The 18,254-nt window shown below is 41.4% G+C and overlaps 2 protein-coding genes across 3 annotated transcripts in view; one reads left to right on the top strand and one right to left on the bottom strand.

Annotated features, from left to right (window-relative positions):
* Positions 1–18,254, bottom strand: part of mcph1 (microcephalin 1) — a 286,557-nt gene that overhangs the window by 152,944 nt on the left and 115,359 nt on the right. The gene's annotated exons all lie outside the window — the stretch shown is intronic.
* Positions 1–18,254, top strand: part of angpt2a (angiopoietin 2a) — a 96,682-nt gene that overhangs the window by 56,644 nt on the left and 21,784 nt on the right. For both annotated transcript variants that reach the window (XM_072251123.1, XM_072251124.1), the window contains exons 6-7: positions 3,638–3,739; positions 7,705–7,871. In XM_072251123.1, coding sequence (XP_072107224.1) covers positions 3,638–3,739; positions 7,705–7,871 — 269 coding nt within the window. The remainder of the gene's footprint in view (positions 1–3,637; positions 3,740–7,704; positions 7,872–18,254) is intronic.

Below are 18,254 nucleotides of genomic sequence, written 5' to 3'. Positions count from 1 at the left end.
CCAGTCTGTGCACAGCAAGCATTCATAAAGGCAATGCTGTTAAGACCAGATAACCTAATACTGAGAGAAAGAAATGTTCACAACAATGAGAACAACTCTTCTCTGCTTTCTTTTGAAAGTACTAACCATGGAGTCAGATGGCAGGCAGGGCCTAGTTTAATATCCAGGTCAATAAATTCCTCCTCCACTGAAGATCAAAGGTTCAAAGTAAACTTATTATCACCATCCATACAGTATATGTCACCATTTACAACCTTGAGATTCATTCTCTTGCGAGCAGTCACAATAAGTACAAAGAAGCACAGCAGAATCAATGAAGAACTGCACCGAACAAATGGACAAAAAACCAATGTGCAAAAGATAGCAAACTGCAAATACAAAAAGAAAAATTAATAATAATAAAGAAGCAATACATATTGAGAACATGAGATGAAGAGTCCTTTAAAGTGAATCCATAGGTTGTGGGCAAACACGAGGAAATCTGCAGATGCTGGAATTTCAAGCAACACACATAAAAGTTGCTGGTGAATGCAGCAGGCCAGGCAGCATCTCTAGGAAGAGTACAGTCGACGTTTCGGGCCGAGACCCTTCGTCAGGACTAACTGAAAGAAGAGCTAGTAAGAGATTTGAAAGTGGGAGGGAGAGGGGGAGATGGGAAATGATAGGAGAAGACAGGAGGGGGAGGGATGGAGCCAAGAGCTGGACAGTTGATTGGCAAAAGGGATATGAGAGGATCATGAGACAGGAGGCCCAGGGAGAAAGAAAAGGGGGGGGGGGGAACCAGAGGATGGGCAAGGGGTATAGTGAGTGGGACAGAGGGAGAAAAAGAATGTGTGTATATAAATAAATAACGGATGGGGTACGAGGGGGAGGTGGGGCATTAGCAGAAGTTTGAGAAGTCAATGTTCATGCCATCAGGTTGGAGGCTACCCATAGGTATCCATAGGTTGTGGGAACAGTTCTGCATTGGGGAAAGAGAGCTTTGTTTGTCACATAAAGCTATTTTTTATGTACATCGGAACGTACATTTGCTTCCAGTGCCAACATTGCATGCCTACAACTCACTAATCCGAATGAGTGCATCTTTGCAATGTGGGAGGACCTGGGGAAATCCTAACATGGTTATGGGGAGAATGTACAAACTCTTTAATAACAGCGGCGGGAATTGAACCCCAATCGGTGATTGCTGTAAAGCCCCTCTGCTTGAAGGGCTGCGGCAGAGTGAATGGCAACATAGAATTTTGAGTCTAAGTGCTTGTCTTTTTTATGAATTTAATCCAGATGTGCAGCTTGACGGGAGGAAGTGGGGCAGGTGCAAAGAGGGGAGCAGAATGATGAATTACTTTGCTAGGGAAGATAAACTGACAGCTTTCAGTGCCAGTAACCGATGCTTTTCTATAATAAGGAAAGGCAAAGAGATTGCATATTGTGACAATAAGGCATACAATATCTCAAAAGGTATTGGAAGTGGAAGATATGACCCCACAGGAACAGGCCCTTTGGCCCACAATATTGTGCTGAACCAATTAAATTAGAAATCAAATGGCCAATTAATCTAATCCCTTCTGCCTACACATTGTCCATAACCTTCCATTTACCTCATATTTATGTGCCTATCAAAATGTCTCTTAGGAGTCTCTCATGTTTCTGCCTTTACCACCACCCTTGACAGCGCATTCTAGGCACCCACAACTCTGTTAAAAAAAAAACCTTGCCGCTCACATCTCCATTGAAATTACCCCCTTTCACCTTAAATACTTGGTCTCTGGCACTAGACATTTCAATCACTGGAAGAAGACATTGTCTGTCTACTCCATCTATGCCTCTCATAATCTTATAAACCTCTATCACATCACCCCTCAGCCTCCACTGCTCCAGAGTAAACAGAGTGAGGACAAATGGGAGTGAGATCTTTCTTATGGACTCCACAATACCCATTTCAAAAGGTAGAGGTTTTTTTTTGTATTTCAGTTTGTCTTCTTTTGCACATAGGTTGTTTGTCAGTCTTTGTGTGTAGTTTTTCATTTATTCTATTGTATTGCTTTGTTCTAATGTAAATGCCTGCAAGAAAATGAATCTCAGGGTAGTACGTGGTGACACACTGTATACGTACTTAGAATATAAAATAACTTGAGAATCAGCATCAGGTTTATTATCGTCGGCATTTGTTGTGAAACATACAAAAAATGCTGGAGAAACTGAGCAGGTCAGGCAGCATCTATGAAAATAAATAAACAGTCAAAATTCGGGCTGAGACCCTTCATCAGGACTGGAAAGGAAAGGGTAAGATGCCAGAATGAAAAGGTAAGGGGAGGGGAAGGAGGACAAGCTGGAAGCTAGATTAGTGGGAAAGGTAAAGGGCTGGGAAAGGAGGAATCTGATAGGACTGTGGACCATGGGAGAAAGGGAAGAAGGAAGGGCAAGTTTTTGGATTGTAGGAGGAGAAGTGGTAAGAGACCAGAGAGCAGAGTATAGAATAGGGAGAGGACGGGAATAGAAAAAAAAAAGAGTGAAAAAGGTATTGAAAGGAGAACTCGATGTTGATGCCATCAGTTTGGAGGCTTCCTAAACATTTCTCCACCCTGACAGTGGCCTTGTTGTGACATAAGAGGAAGCCTCTAATCTGATGACATGAACATCGATATCTCCTTCCAGTATTTTTTTTCTTCTTCTGTTCCAATTTCCCTCTTCTATTCCCCACTCTTCTCCTCACTTACCTGTCACTTCTCCCTGGAGTTCCTCCTCTCCTATTAGATTCCTTCTTCTCCAGCCCCCTTACCTTTCCCACTGATTAGGCTTCACCTATCACCATCTAGCTTGTCCTCCTTCCCCTCCCCACACCTTTTGATTCTGATGTCTCTTCCTCCTTCTTTTCCAGTCCTGATGAAGGGTCTAAGCCAGAAATACCAACCATTTATTCATTTTCATAGATGCTGCTTGACCTGCTGAGTTCCTTTAGTGTTTTGTGTGTGTTGCATCTACAGAATCTCTTGTGTATATGTGGAGAAATTTGTTGCTTTGCAGCAGCATTAACACAATATATAAAAAGCTATAAATAAATAAGAAATACATGAAAAATAAATTAAATAAGTTGTGCAAAAATAAGAGCTAAAAATAGCGAGGTAGTGTTTCATTGTTCATTCAGAAGTCTGACGGTAGAGGGGAAGAAGCTGTTCCTAAGACATTGAGCATGCGTCCTTTGATATTACAAGTTTTGAAATCCATACTGCTTGCATGAAACAGTTCGTATTTCTATTTGTGTTGAGAGTTACACTTAATTTAAATTTGTACATCGTTATAATTCTAAATTCAGCTTACAGTTAATGTACTTTGGTGAACTTTTCTTGGCCTTTAGAGTTACTTCATGTTTCGAGCTTCCAAATTTAGAGAGAGTGTAAACAAAATAAAACAAAAGATTATTGTTGCTGAGAAGTGCTGGAAGCAGTCAAGTTAGTGAATTAAAACCATTGGATAAGGAATGTGCTACAGTACATTAAAGCATGCTTGCATGTCATTTTCCAATTGCATTAAGAATGCCGCCTTCCCAAATGGAAACATCATTAGATGATAGAATGCAAACATTTCAGAAGTCAAGAACTCAGCAGTCGACTGCGGTGTATTTGTCTTCATACAACAGGCATTTTGTGAAATGAAAGTCCATGGAGGAGGATGGACTGTGATACAACGACGCCAAGATGGCAAGACAGACTTCCAGCGCACATGGAGAGAATATAAAATGGTAAGGGCTGTTTGCTGCAGTACTCCCCCGTCCCATTTGGTCCAAATAATGAAAAGCACAAAACCTGTAAACATCATTGAGAATGGTTAAAATAATGAGGGTCCTCAGTTTTGCTGTTGCTGTTGAGTAAGAGTTGCTTTTGGTCTTTACACACGGAATGGAAGAGGACCACAATGCATTCAATGTTATTTCTAAGGTTATGTCACCTCTGTTAATCTACATCAATTTCCTGTTCATAATAACACAAGTCAACTGCAGCCTGTTACGGATTTAGAAAATAGAATATAGAACAATACAGCAAGTACAGGCACTGTGACCCACATTGCTGTGCTGACCTTTTAACGTACTCTAAGGTCATGTATCCCTCCATTTTTCTATCGTCCATATGCCCACCTAAGAGTTCTTTAAATGTACCAAATGTATCTGCCTCTAACTCCACTTCTGTTATGGTGTTCTATGTACTCAACAGTCTGTTAAAAAAAAACTACCTTTGACATCCCTCCCTGCCCCCATGCTCTCCTGTGATCATCTTAAACTTATGCCCCTCCTATTAGCCATTTTTGGCCTGGTAGAAGGACCCTGACCATCGATCATGGTGCTCGTATGTCTTACCATCTAAGTAGACACTCCAAACACACACTGTGCCACAGATGAACATAGAGCACTACAGCACAGTAAGGTTCTTCAGCTCATGATGTTGTGCTGACCTTTTAAACTACTCCAAGATCAATCTAACCCTTCCCTCTGACATAAACCTCCATCTTTTTCTATCATTTATGTGTCTACCTAAGAGTTTCTTGAAGGTCTCTAATGTATCTGCACCTACCACCACCCCTAGCAGGGCATTTCATGCACCCACCATTCCACTCACTGTCAAAATTTTTAAAATTTCATATGAATTATCTAGCAAGGTCCACCATCACCTCATAAACCCCTCACCTGTCAAAGTTGAATTGCATTAATAATGTTAAGCAGCCAAATAAGATACTTGACTTCTAGTCAGCACCAGTGAGCCTGTCTCCATGCTGACAGACACGTGAGGAAAGGCTGTACAGGGGGGGGCAACAGGAAAAGGATGACAAACACCAAAGGGTGAGGTTGGAAGGAATTGGGGATTACAGGAAGAGCTTGTTTAATTGGAATTCTTGGAAAATTGGGGCTCACAGGTGAGAGAGAAACAGTGATGGGCAAGTAGGCTGTAAATTAGTTGCAATTAATGCTTTTGTCATAATCTCTACAAGCAAAAATGCTTATTGGATATAAGCCATTTTAATTCAAATTATAACCATACAACCATATAACAATTACAGCATGAAAACAGGCCATCTCAGCCCTTCTAGTCCGTGCCGAACTCTTACTCTCGCAAATTCATGTCAAATGTCTCCTGCTGCAGAGTCTCAATGGGTCTATTTGAGTAGATTGAATATTTGTAATATTAACAGATATAAGAATGGTTAAGGTATTTTTATGGTTGTTGTGTTAACTCTTTTAATTTTTATTTGTTTATTGAGATACAGCACAAAACATGCCCTTCTGGCCCTTTGAGCTGTGTCACCCAGCAACCCCTGATTTTAACTCTAGCCTAATTTACAATGACCATAGAAACACAGAAAACCTACAGCACAATACAGGCCCTTCGGCCCACAAAGTTGTGCCAAACATGTCCCTACCTTAGAAATTACAAGGCTTACCTGTAGCCCTCTATTTTTCTAAGCTCCATGTACCTATCCAAAAGTCTCTTAAAAGACCCTATCATATCCGCCTCCACCACCATTGTCGGCAGCCCACTCCACGCACTCACCAATCTCTGAGTAAAAAACTTACCCCTGACATCTCCTCGGTACCTACTCCCCAGCACCTTAAACCTGTGTCCTCTTGTGGCAACCATTTCAGCCCTGGGAAAAAGCCTCTGACTATCCACACGATCAATGCTCTCAACATCTTATATACCTCTATCAGGTCACCTCTCATCCTCTGTCGCTCCAAGGAGAAAAGGCCGAGTTCATGCAACCTATTCTCATAAAGCATGATCCCCAATCCAGGCAACATCCTTGTAAATCTCCTCTGCACCCTTTCTATGGTTTCCACATCCTTCCAGGACTGAGGCGACCAGAACTGAGCACAGGTCTCCAAGTGGGGTCTGACCGGGGTCCTAGGTGGCTGCAACATTACCTCTCGGCTCTTAAATTCAATTCCACTATTGATGAAGGTAATTAACCTACCAACCGGTACGTCTTTGGATTGCGGAAGGAAACCTTGCCATTCATTCACATCACAGGTGGTTGTGCCATGCATGAACCCTGTATCCCTTGATTCCCTTCACCTTCAAAACTTGCTCACGGATTGGGCTCTGGGTCTGAGAACTCCCTGTCTATCTACTGGGTGAAGGAATTTCTTCTCACTTCAGCCTGAAATACTGACACGTTATTTTCTGACTGTGAATGCATCTTCATAACACAGCAGCCAGGAGAAAACATCATCCCTACATGGGATGAAGGGTGATGAAGTTCTGATAGAGGATCTTGGTCCAAAATTTCGACTGTTTATTCCTCACCATGGATGCTGCTTGACTTGCTCCACCTCCAGTACTTAGAGTGTTTTCCCGCAACTGCAGAATTTGTTATGTTTATCCTTTCCAGCCCATACAACTGAATGTTTCAATCAGTTTCCTCTCTCCTCCAAGGACAAGTCACCACCCCGGAATAAATCTCATAGAGCAACACAACATGGATACAAACATGCTGTGGCTGAACCAGTCCTTGCCTGTGCCTGAACCAGTCTCATCTGGTCTACTGAGATAGACACAATTTTTTGCAGTCAGCACATATCCCTCCAGGCCCTTCCCCTCCATGAACCTATTCAAGTTCTTCCTAAATATGGTCAATCTTTATTGTTGTAATGGAGCATCGAGAGGGTTTAAGCTAGTGGGTCGCATGATAGTGTAGTGATTAGTACAATCGCTTTACAGCACCAGCGATCACCAATCAGGATTTGACTCTCATCTCTGTCTTTAAAGAGTTTGTACATTCTCCTATGACCATGTGGGTTTCCCCTGGGTGCTCCACTTTCCCCCCACATTCCAAAGACATAAGGGTTAGTGGACTAATTAGTCACATGGATGTAATTGGACATAGTTGGAGAGTTCTGTGGGGGGGGGCCTTACTTCTAATCTCTCCTCGCACTGACTGCCTCTCTCCTGCTATTTCATGCCCTCCCACTCCACACACACAGCCAGTTTGGCCAAATCAGAGAACCCTTTGACGGTTCTGACACACATCCCAAGCGGGAGTATATAACCATGGTGAAAGCATGTCACAGCCACTGTATATTAATGATTGTGCAAATGAACACTTAACTTCACCTGAGTGGGCGGGGCGGGGTGAATTGCAGCACCTCTTCAGCAGAGCAGCCCACACCTGGGCAACAATAAAGTTCAAAGTAAATTTATTATCTAAGCACATATATGCCACCATATTCTACACTGAGATTCATTTTCTTGAGGGCATTCACAGTAAATACAAATAAACACAACACTATCATTGAAAGACCTCACACAAGACTGACAAATAACCAATGTGCAAAAGACAACAAACTGCAAAAACAAAAAGAAGAAAATATATATAAGCAATAAATATTGAGAACATGAGAAGTCAAACCTTTAAAGTGAGAATATGTTGTGAGAACAATTGGGTGTAGGGGTGAATGAAGTTATTCCCTCTGGTTCAACACGGAATGATTGAGGGGTAATACAGTTCCTGAACCTGGTGGTGTGGGTCCTGGGGCTCCTGTACCTCCTTCCTGACAGTAACAGTGAGAACAGAGCATGGCCTGGATGGTGGGGCTCTTGATGATGGATGCTGCTTTCCTGCAACAGAGCTCCATCTAAATATGCTCAATGATGGGGATGGCTTTACCTCAAAAGCTGAAATTTACATATCGCTAAAAAAAAATGTATTGCTCCACAGGGATTTGGTGACCCTACTGGAGAACACTGGTTGGGAAATGAATTTGTCTACCAATTGACCAATCAGAAGAACTACGTCCTTCGGATCCAGATGAGGGATTGGGAAGCTAATGAGGCCTTCTCACTGTACAACCAGTTCTACTTGGACAATGAATCACAAAAATATAGGTAAGTACTTTAGATAGTTTCTTTCGAGCAAGAACTAATCAGCACGTTTCTGTATTTTTAAAGAGCATATTCAAAAGTCAACTTTAAAATTATTAAACAATTTTTTGGAAATAATTTACACTTTACTCCAACTAAATGCAGGAGAGTCCTAGAGTTGTACAACAAAGACTCTAGCTACCTATGTCCATGGCAACCTGTGGCCCATCTACATGAATTCCATTTTCCCACATTAGGACCATATCGTTTTGCGCCTTGCCTTTTTATATATCTGTTTAAATGCATTCTTAACATACCAAATGCATCTGATTCTATCATCTCCTCAGGCAGTACATTTCAAAGATCAAAGTAAATTTATTAACAAAGGTAGGCCTTCCGTTGGTCGGAATCAACCATGGATGCTGTATCCCAGCTGTCATATACAAGTCAGGACAGTACGATATGGAGAGCAAGCTATTAAATTATCAAAGAACATAAATGCAAATTACAGATTTGATTAGGGAGCTTAAGGTAAAGGAACCCTTAGCAGGTAGTGATCAAAATACGTATGATAGAATTCACCCTCCAGTTTGAGAGGGAGAAGATAAAGTCAGATGCATCAGTATTACAGTAGAGTAAAGTGAATTACGGAGGCATAAGAGAGAAGCTGGCCAAATTTGATTGGAAGGGGGTATTAGCAGGGATGACAGCAGAACAGCAATGGTTGGAGATTCTGGGGTCAATTCGGAATTCGAATAGATACATCGTAAAGATGAAGTATTCTAAAAGATGGATGAGGAAACCATGGCTAACAAGAGAAATCAAAGACAGTATAAAAGCAAAAGAAAGGGCATATAATATAGCAAGAATTAGTGGGGAGTTAGATGATTAGGAAGCTTTAAAAAAACAACAGAAGGTAACTAAGAAACTATAAGGAGAGAAAAGATGAAATAAGTGAATTAAAATATCAAAGATACCAAAGGCTTATTCAGATATATATCGAGTAAAAGAGGTGACAGTAGATATTGGACCACTGGAAAATTGCGCTGGAAATGTAGCAATGGGGGACAAAGAAACAGCGGACAAACTAAATAAGTATTTTACATCAGTCTTCATTGTGTGTATGCCAGAAACCTGCTCACCATCTCACCTCCCTCTGGGTTCTCTCCTCTTTCCTTTTAACCTATAGTGCACTCTCCTCTCCTTTCAGATTCCTCCTTTTCCAGCCATTTATCTTTCTAACCCACCTGGCTTCACCTATCACCTTCTCGCTACCCTTTCCCATTCCCCCACCTTTTTATTCTGGTTTCTTTCCCCGTCTTTTTCAGTCCTGAAGAAGGGTCTCAGCCTAAAAAATTGACTGTTTATTCATTTTCATAGATGCTGCCTGACCTGCTGAGTTCCTCCAGCATTTTATGTGTGCTGCTTATGATTTCCAGCATCTGCAGACTTTAATAAAAATTATCAAAAGAAAGTCCCATCACTTTCAAATTATAGAAATGAATTGATATCAAGGCTATGGAAGAACCCAAGATATCAAGTTTTACTGTTGTAGTAACTGGAAAAATAGCCAAACTGTTTGTTTATTGATTAATACAACCTAAATACAATGAAACAGAAGGATTTTTGAAATGTATGTGGACGTTGATCAATAAATTTGTAGATGACACAAAAATAGCTCTTGTTGATAGAGAAGAAAGTTATTGTTGAGTACAAGAGAGCTTTATTCATTTAGGGAAATGGGCTGAGATGGTGGTGAGTGCGTGGAACAAATTGCTAGAGAGTGGCTGAGGCAGGTAAAATGGTATCATTTAAGAAGGATGAGGGGCGGGCTAACAGAGACATGGGCCAAATGCAGGAATCTGGATGGGCAGCATGGACTGGCGGAGCCAAAGGGCCTGTATCCCTGCTGTATTGCTCTATGACTATGATTCCTTTAAAATTTTTGGACTTTATGCATTTGGGACAAGCCTCAGATCTGGAGCAAATGATCAATCAGAGACTGAATAAATTCTGATCATAAAAAAGATGTTCTGCAAACAAAATGTATAGGCAGGCAAATACCGACTGGTCTACAAAGGCTGTGCTGTATTTGCTCTGCTGTAGGGTTTACCCCAGAAATGTCGACAACTCCTCTTCCCCTGAACACCCCCCCCAACAATGCCCCCCGACCCTCCGAGTTCCTCCAGCAGATTGTGTGCTGCTCCAGATTCCAGCGCCTACAGTCTCTTGTGTCTCTGTACTGTATCCATGACAGCAAGAGCATTATGGCTAGTTTCCCCTCTCCTCCCTACCCACAAACACTCAGGAGAGAGACAAACTCTGAAGGAAAATAACAGGCCCAACAAGGGCTTTAAAAAAAACTTGGGAAAATTCCTCCTACAGGCAATCAAACTCAGTCCAAGGAATTATTAACTATGGATAAGGATTATGTTCAGGCAGAAGAGATTTAGTTTAATTCAGCATGGACATTGTGTGCTTTTCTTCTGTGCTGTACTGTCTTACATTCTAAGTATTCATTATCCTTTAATTCAAACAATGTGAAACAATGCAATGCACAGTTCAATTTTTCTGCTTAGAGTCATAGAGCCACACAGGATTGAAACAGAGCCTTCAGCCCAACTGGTCCTCGCAGATAAAGAGTCCCATCTAAACTAGTCTCATCAACCACGTTTGGCCAGTACCATCCAAACCTTTCCTATTGATGTGCTTGTCCAACTGTCTTTTCAATGTTGTTTGTGTCCCTGTCTCAGCCACTTCCTGTGGCTGCTCACTCCATACACTGACCATCTTCTGGGTGAAAAGTTGCCCCTCTGGTGCCCATTAAATCCTTCTCCTTTCACACGAAACCCAAGAACCTCTAGTTCTTGATTCCGCCACTCTAGGAAAAATTATTGTGTGCATTCACCCTGTCTCTGCCCCTCACAATCTTATTCACCTTAATATGTTCACTTCTCAGTCTCTTACACTCCAAAGAATAAATTCCCAACTTAAATAATAGGCTAAATTTCCTCAAAGTTAGCATAACATTAGTCACATACAGTATATTCAATATTGTTATATCATATCAGAGATATACCTACATCAGGCTGTTGTTTATTGATTTAACATGATCATACCCTAAGTTCTAATCAACAAGCTCCGAAATCTAGGGCTCTGTACCTCCACCTGCAAATGTATTCTTGACTTTCTCACTGGGAGTCCATAGTCTGTGTGGATCGGAAGTAACATCATGTCCTTGCTGACCTCAAGGATGTGTGCTTAGTTCATCGCTCTACCATCTCTACAGCAACAAGTGTGGGGCTAGGCACAGTTCAAATGCCATCCATAAATTTGATGAAGGTGCAACTATTGCTGGCAAAATTTCAGATGGTGACAAAGAGGTGTAGAGGAACAACACAGATCAGCTGGTTGAGTGGTGGTGCAACAACAATCTTAAAGACCAAAGAATTGATTGTGGACTTCAGGATATGGAAGCCTAGGGAACACACACCAGTCCTCGTTGAGGGATCAGCAGTCGAAAAAGTGAGCAGCTTCAAGTTCCTGGGCGTCAACGTTTCTGAAGATCTATCCTGGACTCAACAGACTGATGTAATTAGAAAGAAGGAACAGCAGCAGCAGCAGCAATATTTCATTAAGAGTTTGGAGAGATTTGGTATGTCACCAATGACACTCGCAAATTTCTGCAGGTGTACCAGAGAGTGCATTCTAACTGGTCGCATCATCATCTGATATGGAAGGGCCACTGCACAGGATTGGAAAGAGCTGCAAAATGTTGTAAACTCCGCTAGCTCAGTCACAAACATGAACTCCCCCCCCCCCCCCACCCAAACAAGGATCCTGGGAATGAAAGGTTAATGCATGAAGAGCATTTGATGGCTCTGGGCCTGTACTCATTGGAGTTTAGAAGAATGAGAAGAGAATCTCATTGAAACCTATCAAACACTGAAAGGCTGAGATAGATTGGATGTGGAGAGGATGTATCCTATAGTGGGGGAACCTAGGACCAGGGTCCCACAGCCCCAAAATAGAGGAATGTCAATTTAGAACAAAGATGAAAAGGAATTTCTTTAGCCAGAGGATAACAAGTTTGTGAAATTCATCGCTGCAGATGGATGTGGAGGCCAAGTCATTGGGTATATTTAAAGCAGAAGTTGACACATTCTTGATCAGTAAGGATGTTAAAGGTTACGGGTGGAAGGCAGGAGAATGGAATTCAGAGGGAAAATAAATCAGCAATGATGAAATAGTGGAGCAGACTTGATGGGCTGAATGGCTTAATTCTGCTCCTATATCTTTGGTCTTATTAACCAAAAAATCATGAATTATTTTTTATGCAGGTCTATGTCAGCACAGCTATTTCAATACGGTTTTACAACTGACAGAAGCAGTTTCCTACTTTTGTGTGAAAGCAGTGAAGTGTCGCTGCATAGAGCACAAACCCAAATACAGCAGTTTATTTACCTTGTCCCTACCATCATAAAAAGCACCTTATAACCTGCTGAGGAGTCTTCAGGGGATTTTGTAAAATGCATCAATAACAATTATATTTTTAACCCAAGTAAACCGAAGAACAGCTACAAAGTTGTGCTCTGCTGCTTCACATCCAAGCTAAATATTTTTGCATCTGGAAACAATTTTGGATCTTTAGCGCTATAAACTTTGGAAAGATTATGTAATGTTCCGCAAAATCTGTAAAAGTAAACTGCAATTTCTATAATCGTTACATTTTCGTGTAAACTCCAGTAAAATCAAGTAAAAGAATATTTCCTCTCAAAGGTTTTTTTACATTTGTGGCAAATTCAATGATTTTACCATGAGAACCATTTTTTCTACTAAATCTGACCACATACTGATTGTCACAAACTAAAAGTCCTGCACTCACCGAAGCAGAATCAGTAACCCTAAAATAACTATGAAGCTGTCAATATCCAGTGCCCTTCCTTCGAGATTTTTCACAACTGTTTCATTAAATCAGTGGAAAATGGATGGCTGCATTTTTCAATGAGCAGTAATGAACACTGCACCGTGAGTGAGGATTTCAGAAACTTCACCTCAAATGGGCTCTTCAAAATGAAAATTTTCAAAGAGAATACCGAAGAACACAGAAAAAAATAAGTAGTGCAATCAACAAGTAAAGTTAGTTTACTTTGAAGTTAATCCAATCCCATCATAATCATAAATATCCTCATTTATAATTAATGCAAGATTAAAAGAGTATTTTCTGAAATCAATCTAAGATTAGCTTTATTTGTCACATGTACATTGAAGCACACAGTGAAATCTGTCGTTTCTGTCAATGACCAACACAGAATGAGGAGGAACTGGGGAAACCCGCAAGCATCTCCATACTTCTGGCACCAACACAACAGGCCCACAAATTCCTAACCTATCCCGTATGTCTTTCTGGAATGTTGCAATCTGGACTTCCTGCTCAGTCTTGACTTTACTGGAAAACGCACTGTTGCTGCAACTGTTAAAATGTATTCTGTACACAGAGGAAAACTAATGGAATGTTTACCCCTTTTCTGAAGATGAATATGATTTTTGGATTTGGACATCATTGACAAACCCAGCATTGGCTAGCCAATCTGCCCGGTAAAACTACTTGTCTTTGCTAAGCAAACTCACAGAGCAGTTCAGTGTCAATGACATTTCACTCTCTCTGAAGCCAAACACAGGTAAGATCAGACATGGATGGCAAGTCTCCTTCCCTAAAGGACTAGTGAACCAGATGGGACTTTGAGGATCAATGAGATTACTGGATGAAGTTGTAACCTTCTGGGTGGGGATATGACCTTGGACTGTGAGTTTGGTGAGGTGCAGGAAGGTTGTTGAGAGAGAAAAGTAAGGTACATGTATTCCACAAGGTGATGTATGGGAAACCTGATTCAGATTCCTTTTTGCTGCTATTGTTTTGTTGTTGTTGCTGTTTCTTGTGTTATTCTGCTGATCATTGTGGGCATGCAATGTTGGCATCACAATGTGTGGCAATACTTGTGGGCTGCCATCCTTAGATTAGACCATATGGCACAGAAGCAAAATTGGGCCATTCAGCCCATTGAGTCTGGTCTGCCATTCCATCATGACTGATTTAATACCCCTCTCAACCCCATTTTTCTGCCTTCTTCCCCATAACTTTTTCTCCTTGGAGTGACAGAGGATGAGAAGTGACCTGATAGAGGTGTATAAGATGATGAGAGGTATTGATCATGTGGATGATCAGAGGCTTTTTCCCAGGGCTAAAATGGCTAGCATGAGAGGGCACAGTTTTAAGGTGCTTGAAAGTAGGTACAGAGGAGATGTCAGGGCTAAGTTTTTTTTAATGCAGAAAGTGATGAGTGTGTGGAATGGACTGCTGGTGACAGTGGTGGAGGCAGATATGATAGGGTCTTTTAAGGGACTCCTGGACATGTATATGGAGCTCAGAAAAATAGAGGGCTGTGGGTAACCCTAGGTAATTTCTAAGGTAAGGACATGTTTGGCACAGTTTTGTGGGCCAAAGGGCTGTATGGTGCTGTAGGTTTTCTATGTTTCTATTTCGCATAGTGCATGAGGTGGCTCAAGCACACTAGGAGATGACATTTGCTTGACCAAGAGGACCCAGTATCTCAATAATTGCATAGAAGATTACAGCACAATACAGGCACTTCAGCCCACAATGTTGTGCTGACCTTTTAACCTACTCTCAGATGAACCTAACTCTTCCCTGCTTCATAGCCCTTCGTTTTTCTATCATCCTTGTGCCTATCTAAGTGTTTCTTAAATGTCCCTGATGTATCTACCTCTACCACCACCAATGGCAGGGTGTTCCATATGCTCACCACTCTCTGCGTAAAGAACTTACTGGTGACATCTGTACATACATTTGGCATCGATATGTACAGCTTTTATAGACAGGATTACTTGATTCTATTCATCAAAAGTCAGAGGTAGGAGAATATATAAAATAAAGCCAACAAATATCTGTTGAATTGCACTCATAGTCAGAGTGGGATAGCACAGAACAGGCCCTTTGGCTCATCTAGTCTGTGCTGAACTATTATTCTGCCTTGTCCTATCTACCAGCCAATATACAGTCACTTCTGAGGGACTTTGGAAAGACAGAGAAGGAACTTCACAGTAAACAGGAATGAAAATCCAAGGCACTTATTGTTGATCGTTCAATCAGAGCTTTTTAAAACACTCAACGATTGCTTGGACTTCATAGGGTCGTGTCACATTCCAAAAAATAATCTCAGATTAACATAAACAACAGGAATTCTGCAGATGCTGAAAATTCAAGCAACACACATCAAAGTTGCTGGTGAACGCAGCAGGCCAGGCAGCACCTCTAGGAAGAGGTACAGTCGATGTTTCAGCCCGAGACCCTTCATCAGGACTAACTGAAGGAAGAGTCAAATCTCTTACTAACTCTTCCTTCAGTTAGTCCTGACGAAGGGTCTTGGCCTGAAACGTCGACTGTACCTCTTCCTAGAGATGCTGCCTGGCCTGCTGCGTTCACCAGCAACTTTGATGTGCGTTGCTCAGGTTAACATAACTTGATTACAATATTTCTTGTTTTTTTCAAAATTTAATTCATATCTGTTCATTAAACGGCAGCCATCAAATGTAGCCGATGACAAAATCTACACAAATCTTGCTATGAGCTTGACAAAGAAACTAGGAAAACAAATGAATAGAAGTCCTGTTACTTCATTCTCGGAAGAACTAATTGCCAGAAAATTTTCAGTGACCATTGGACTTGTTGGTAATAAAATACTGCCAAGAATGTCACTTTTTACCTTTTAATGCATTTTCTATAAACATATAATGAAACATGAGTATGAAGTGGTCAAGTATACCACCAGTTTTTCTCTTGGCAATGTCAACTGTACTAAATAAAAAATTTCCCATAACATTTTATTCAGTTCAATTATCCAACTTATACACAGATCCAAAAGCAACATATCAAATTAAAAACAGACATATAGAATGAACTGAATGGCTCACGATCCTGGAATATTACTTATCATTACATCAGTACACTAAAGTGGAAATGTACAGACCTCGTGCTTTAATTCTGGAATGAGCAATAACCAAGGGCAACACAAGTGCAGAACTGTTAATGAATACCGCAATTATTATGAACATCATTACAACTACAATTAAGTTGAAAGATTATAAACAAAAAAAGGCCAAAACTCAGTTCAACTTTAGGAGAATGGTCTTACAGAGAACATAGGGCTGCACAATGCTAACACAACTCAGGGGTCGGACTTTAGAGGTCAATTCTGCTGGTGTCTTTAAGGAGTTTGTGTATTTTCTGCATAACTGCGTGAGTTTTCTTTGGGTGCTCTGGTTTCCTCCCACAGTCCAAAGACCTACTGGTCAGTAGGTTAATTGGTCATTATAAATTGTCCTGTGATTAGGCTAGTGTTAAATCGGTGGGGTGCTGCGTGGCCCGACTTATTGGTCTGGTCAGACCTGTTTTGTGCTGCATCTCTAAATCAAATAGAACAGTAGAGCACAGTACAGGCCCTTCAGCCCACAAGCTACTCAACCCTTCCCTCACAAATAGCCCTCCATTTTTCTATCTGCCTATCTAGGAGTTTCTTAAATGTCCCTAATATATAATATACACTGCTACGGGCAGAAGTTCCCACTTGCTTTAAAAAGGCAACAATTATACCAGTGTCAAAGAAGAACAATGTGGGCTGCCTTAACGACTATCACCTGGTAGCACTCACATCGACAGTGATGAAATGCCTTGAGAGGTTGGTTATGACTGAACTGAACTCCTGCCTCAGCAAGGACCTGGACCCATTGCAATTTGCCTATCGTCACAATAGGTCAACAGCAGACACAATCTCCATGGCTCTTCACATGACTTTAGACCACCTGGACAACACAAACACCTACATCAGGATGCTGTTCATCGACTATAGCTCAGCATTTAATACTATCATTCCCACAATCCTAATTGAGAAGTTGCAGAACCTGGGCCTCTGTACCTCCCTCTGTAATTGGATCCTCGACTTCCTAACCAGAAGACCACAGTCTGTGCAGATTGGTGAGCGATCAACACTGGCGCACCTCAGAGGTGTGTGCTTAGCCCACTGCTCTAATCTCTGTATACACATAACTGTGTGGCTAGGCATAGCTCAAACACCATCTACAAATTTGCTGACGATACAACCATTGTTAGTAGAATCTCAGGTGGTGACGAGAGGGCGTACAGGAGTGAGGTATGCCAACTAGTGGAATGGTGCCGCAGCAACAAGCTGGCACTCAACGTCAGTAAGATGAAAGAGCTGATTGTGGATGTCAGGAAGGACAAGATGAAGGAGCACGTACCAATCTTCATAGAGGGATCAGAAGTAGAGAGAATGAGCAGCTTCAAGTTCCTGGGTGTCAAGATCTCTGAGGATCTAAGCTGGTCCCAGCATATCGAAGTAGTCATAAAGAAGGCAAGACAGCGGCTATACTTTATTCAGAGTTTGAAGCGATTTGGCATGTCAACAAATATGCTCAAAAACTTATATAGTTGTACCGTGGAGAGCATTCTGACAGGCTGCATCACTGTCTGGTATGGAGGGGCTACTCTCTGCACAGGACCGAAAGAAGCTGCAGAAGGTTCTAAATCTACTCAGCTCCATCTTGGGTACTAGCCTACAAAGTATCCAGGACATCTTTAGGAAGCGGTGTCTCAGAAAGGCAGCATCTATTATTAAAGACCTCCAGCACCCAGGGCATGCACTGTTCTCATTGTTACCATCAGGTAGGAGATACAGAAGCCTGAAAGCGCACACTCAGCGATTCAGGAACAGCTTCTTCCCCTCTGCCATCCAATTCCTAAATGGACTTTGGAGCTTTGAACAATACCTCACTTTTTTAATATACAGTATTTCTGTTTTTGCACATTTTTAATAATCTATTCAATATACGTAATTGATTTAGTTGTTTATTTATGTTTTATTTTATTTATTTTTTTTTTCTCTCTCTCTGCTAGATTATGTATTGCATTGAACTGCTGCTGCTGAGTTAACAAATTTCACGTCACATGCCGGTGTTAATAAACCTGATTCTGATTCTGATACCACCATCCCTGACAGAGTGTTCCACACACTCACCACTCTGTGTAAAGAACTTTCCTCTTACATCCCCCCACCCCCCCATCACCTTAAAATTATGCCCTATTCTACACCTCAGGACACAGAACAGTACAGCATAGGAACAAGGCCTTTGGCTCATAATGTTGTGCTAAACTAATTAAAACTAGTATATAAATGCCAAATTTAACCAAACCCTCTGCCTACATGATGTGCATATCCCTCCATTCTCTGCACATTCATGTACCTATCCAAGAGCCACTTAAAGACCTCTACAGTATTTCGAGAGATTCAACACCTTCTGGGTGAAGGTTTC

Source organism: Mobula birostris, chromosome 2, assembly GCF_030028105.1.
Source record: "Mobula birostris isolate sMobBir1 chromosome 2, sMobBir1.hap1, whole genome shotgun sequence".
Lineage (NCBI taxonomy): Eukaryota > Metazoa > Chordata > Chondrichthyes > Myliobatiformes > Myliobatidae > Mobula > Mobula birostris.
This window is presented reverse-complemented; position numbering and strand designations above follow the sequence as displayed.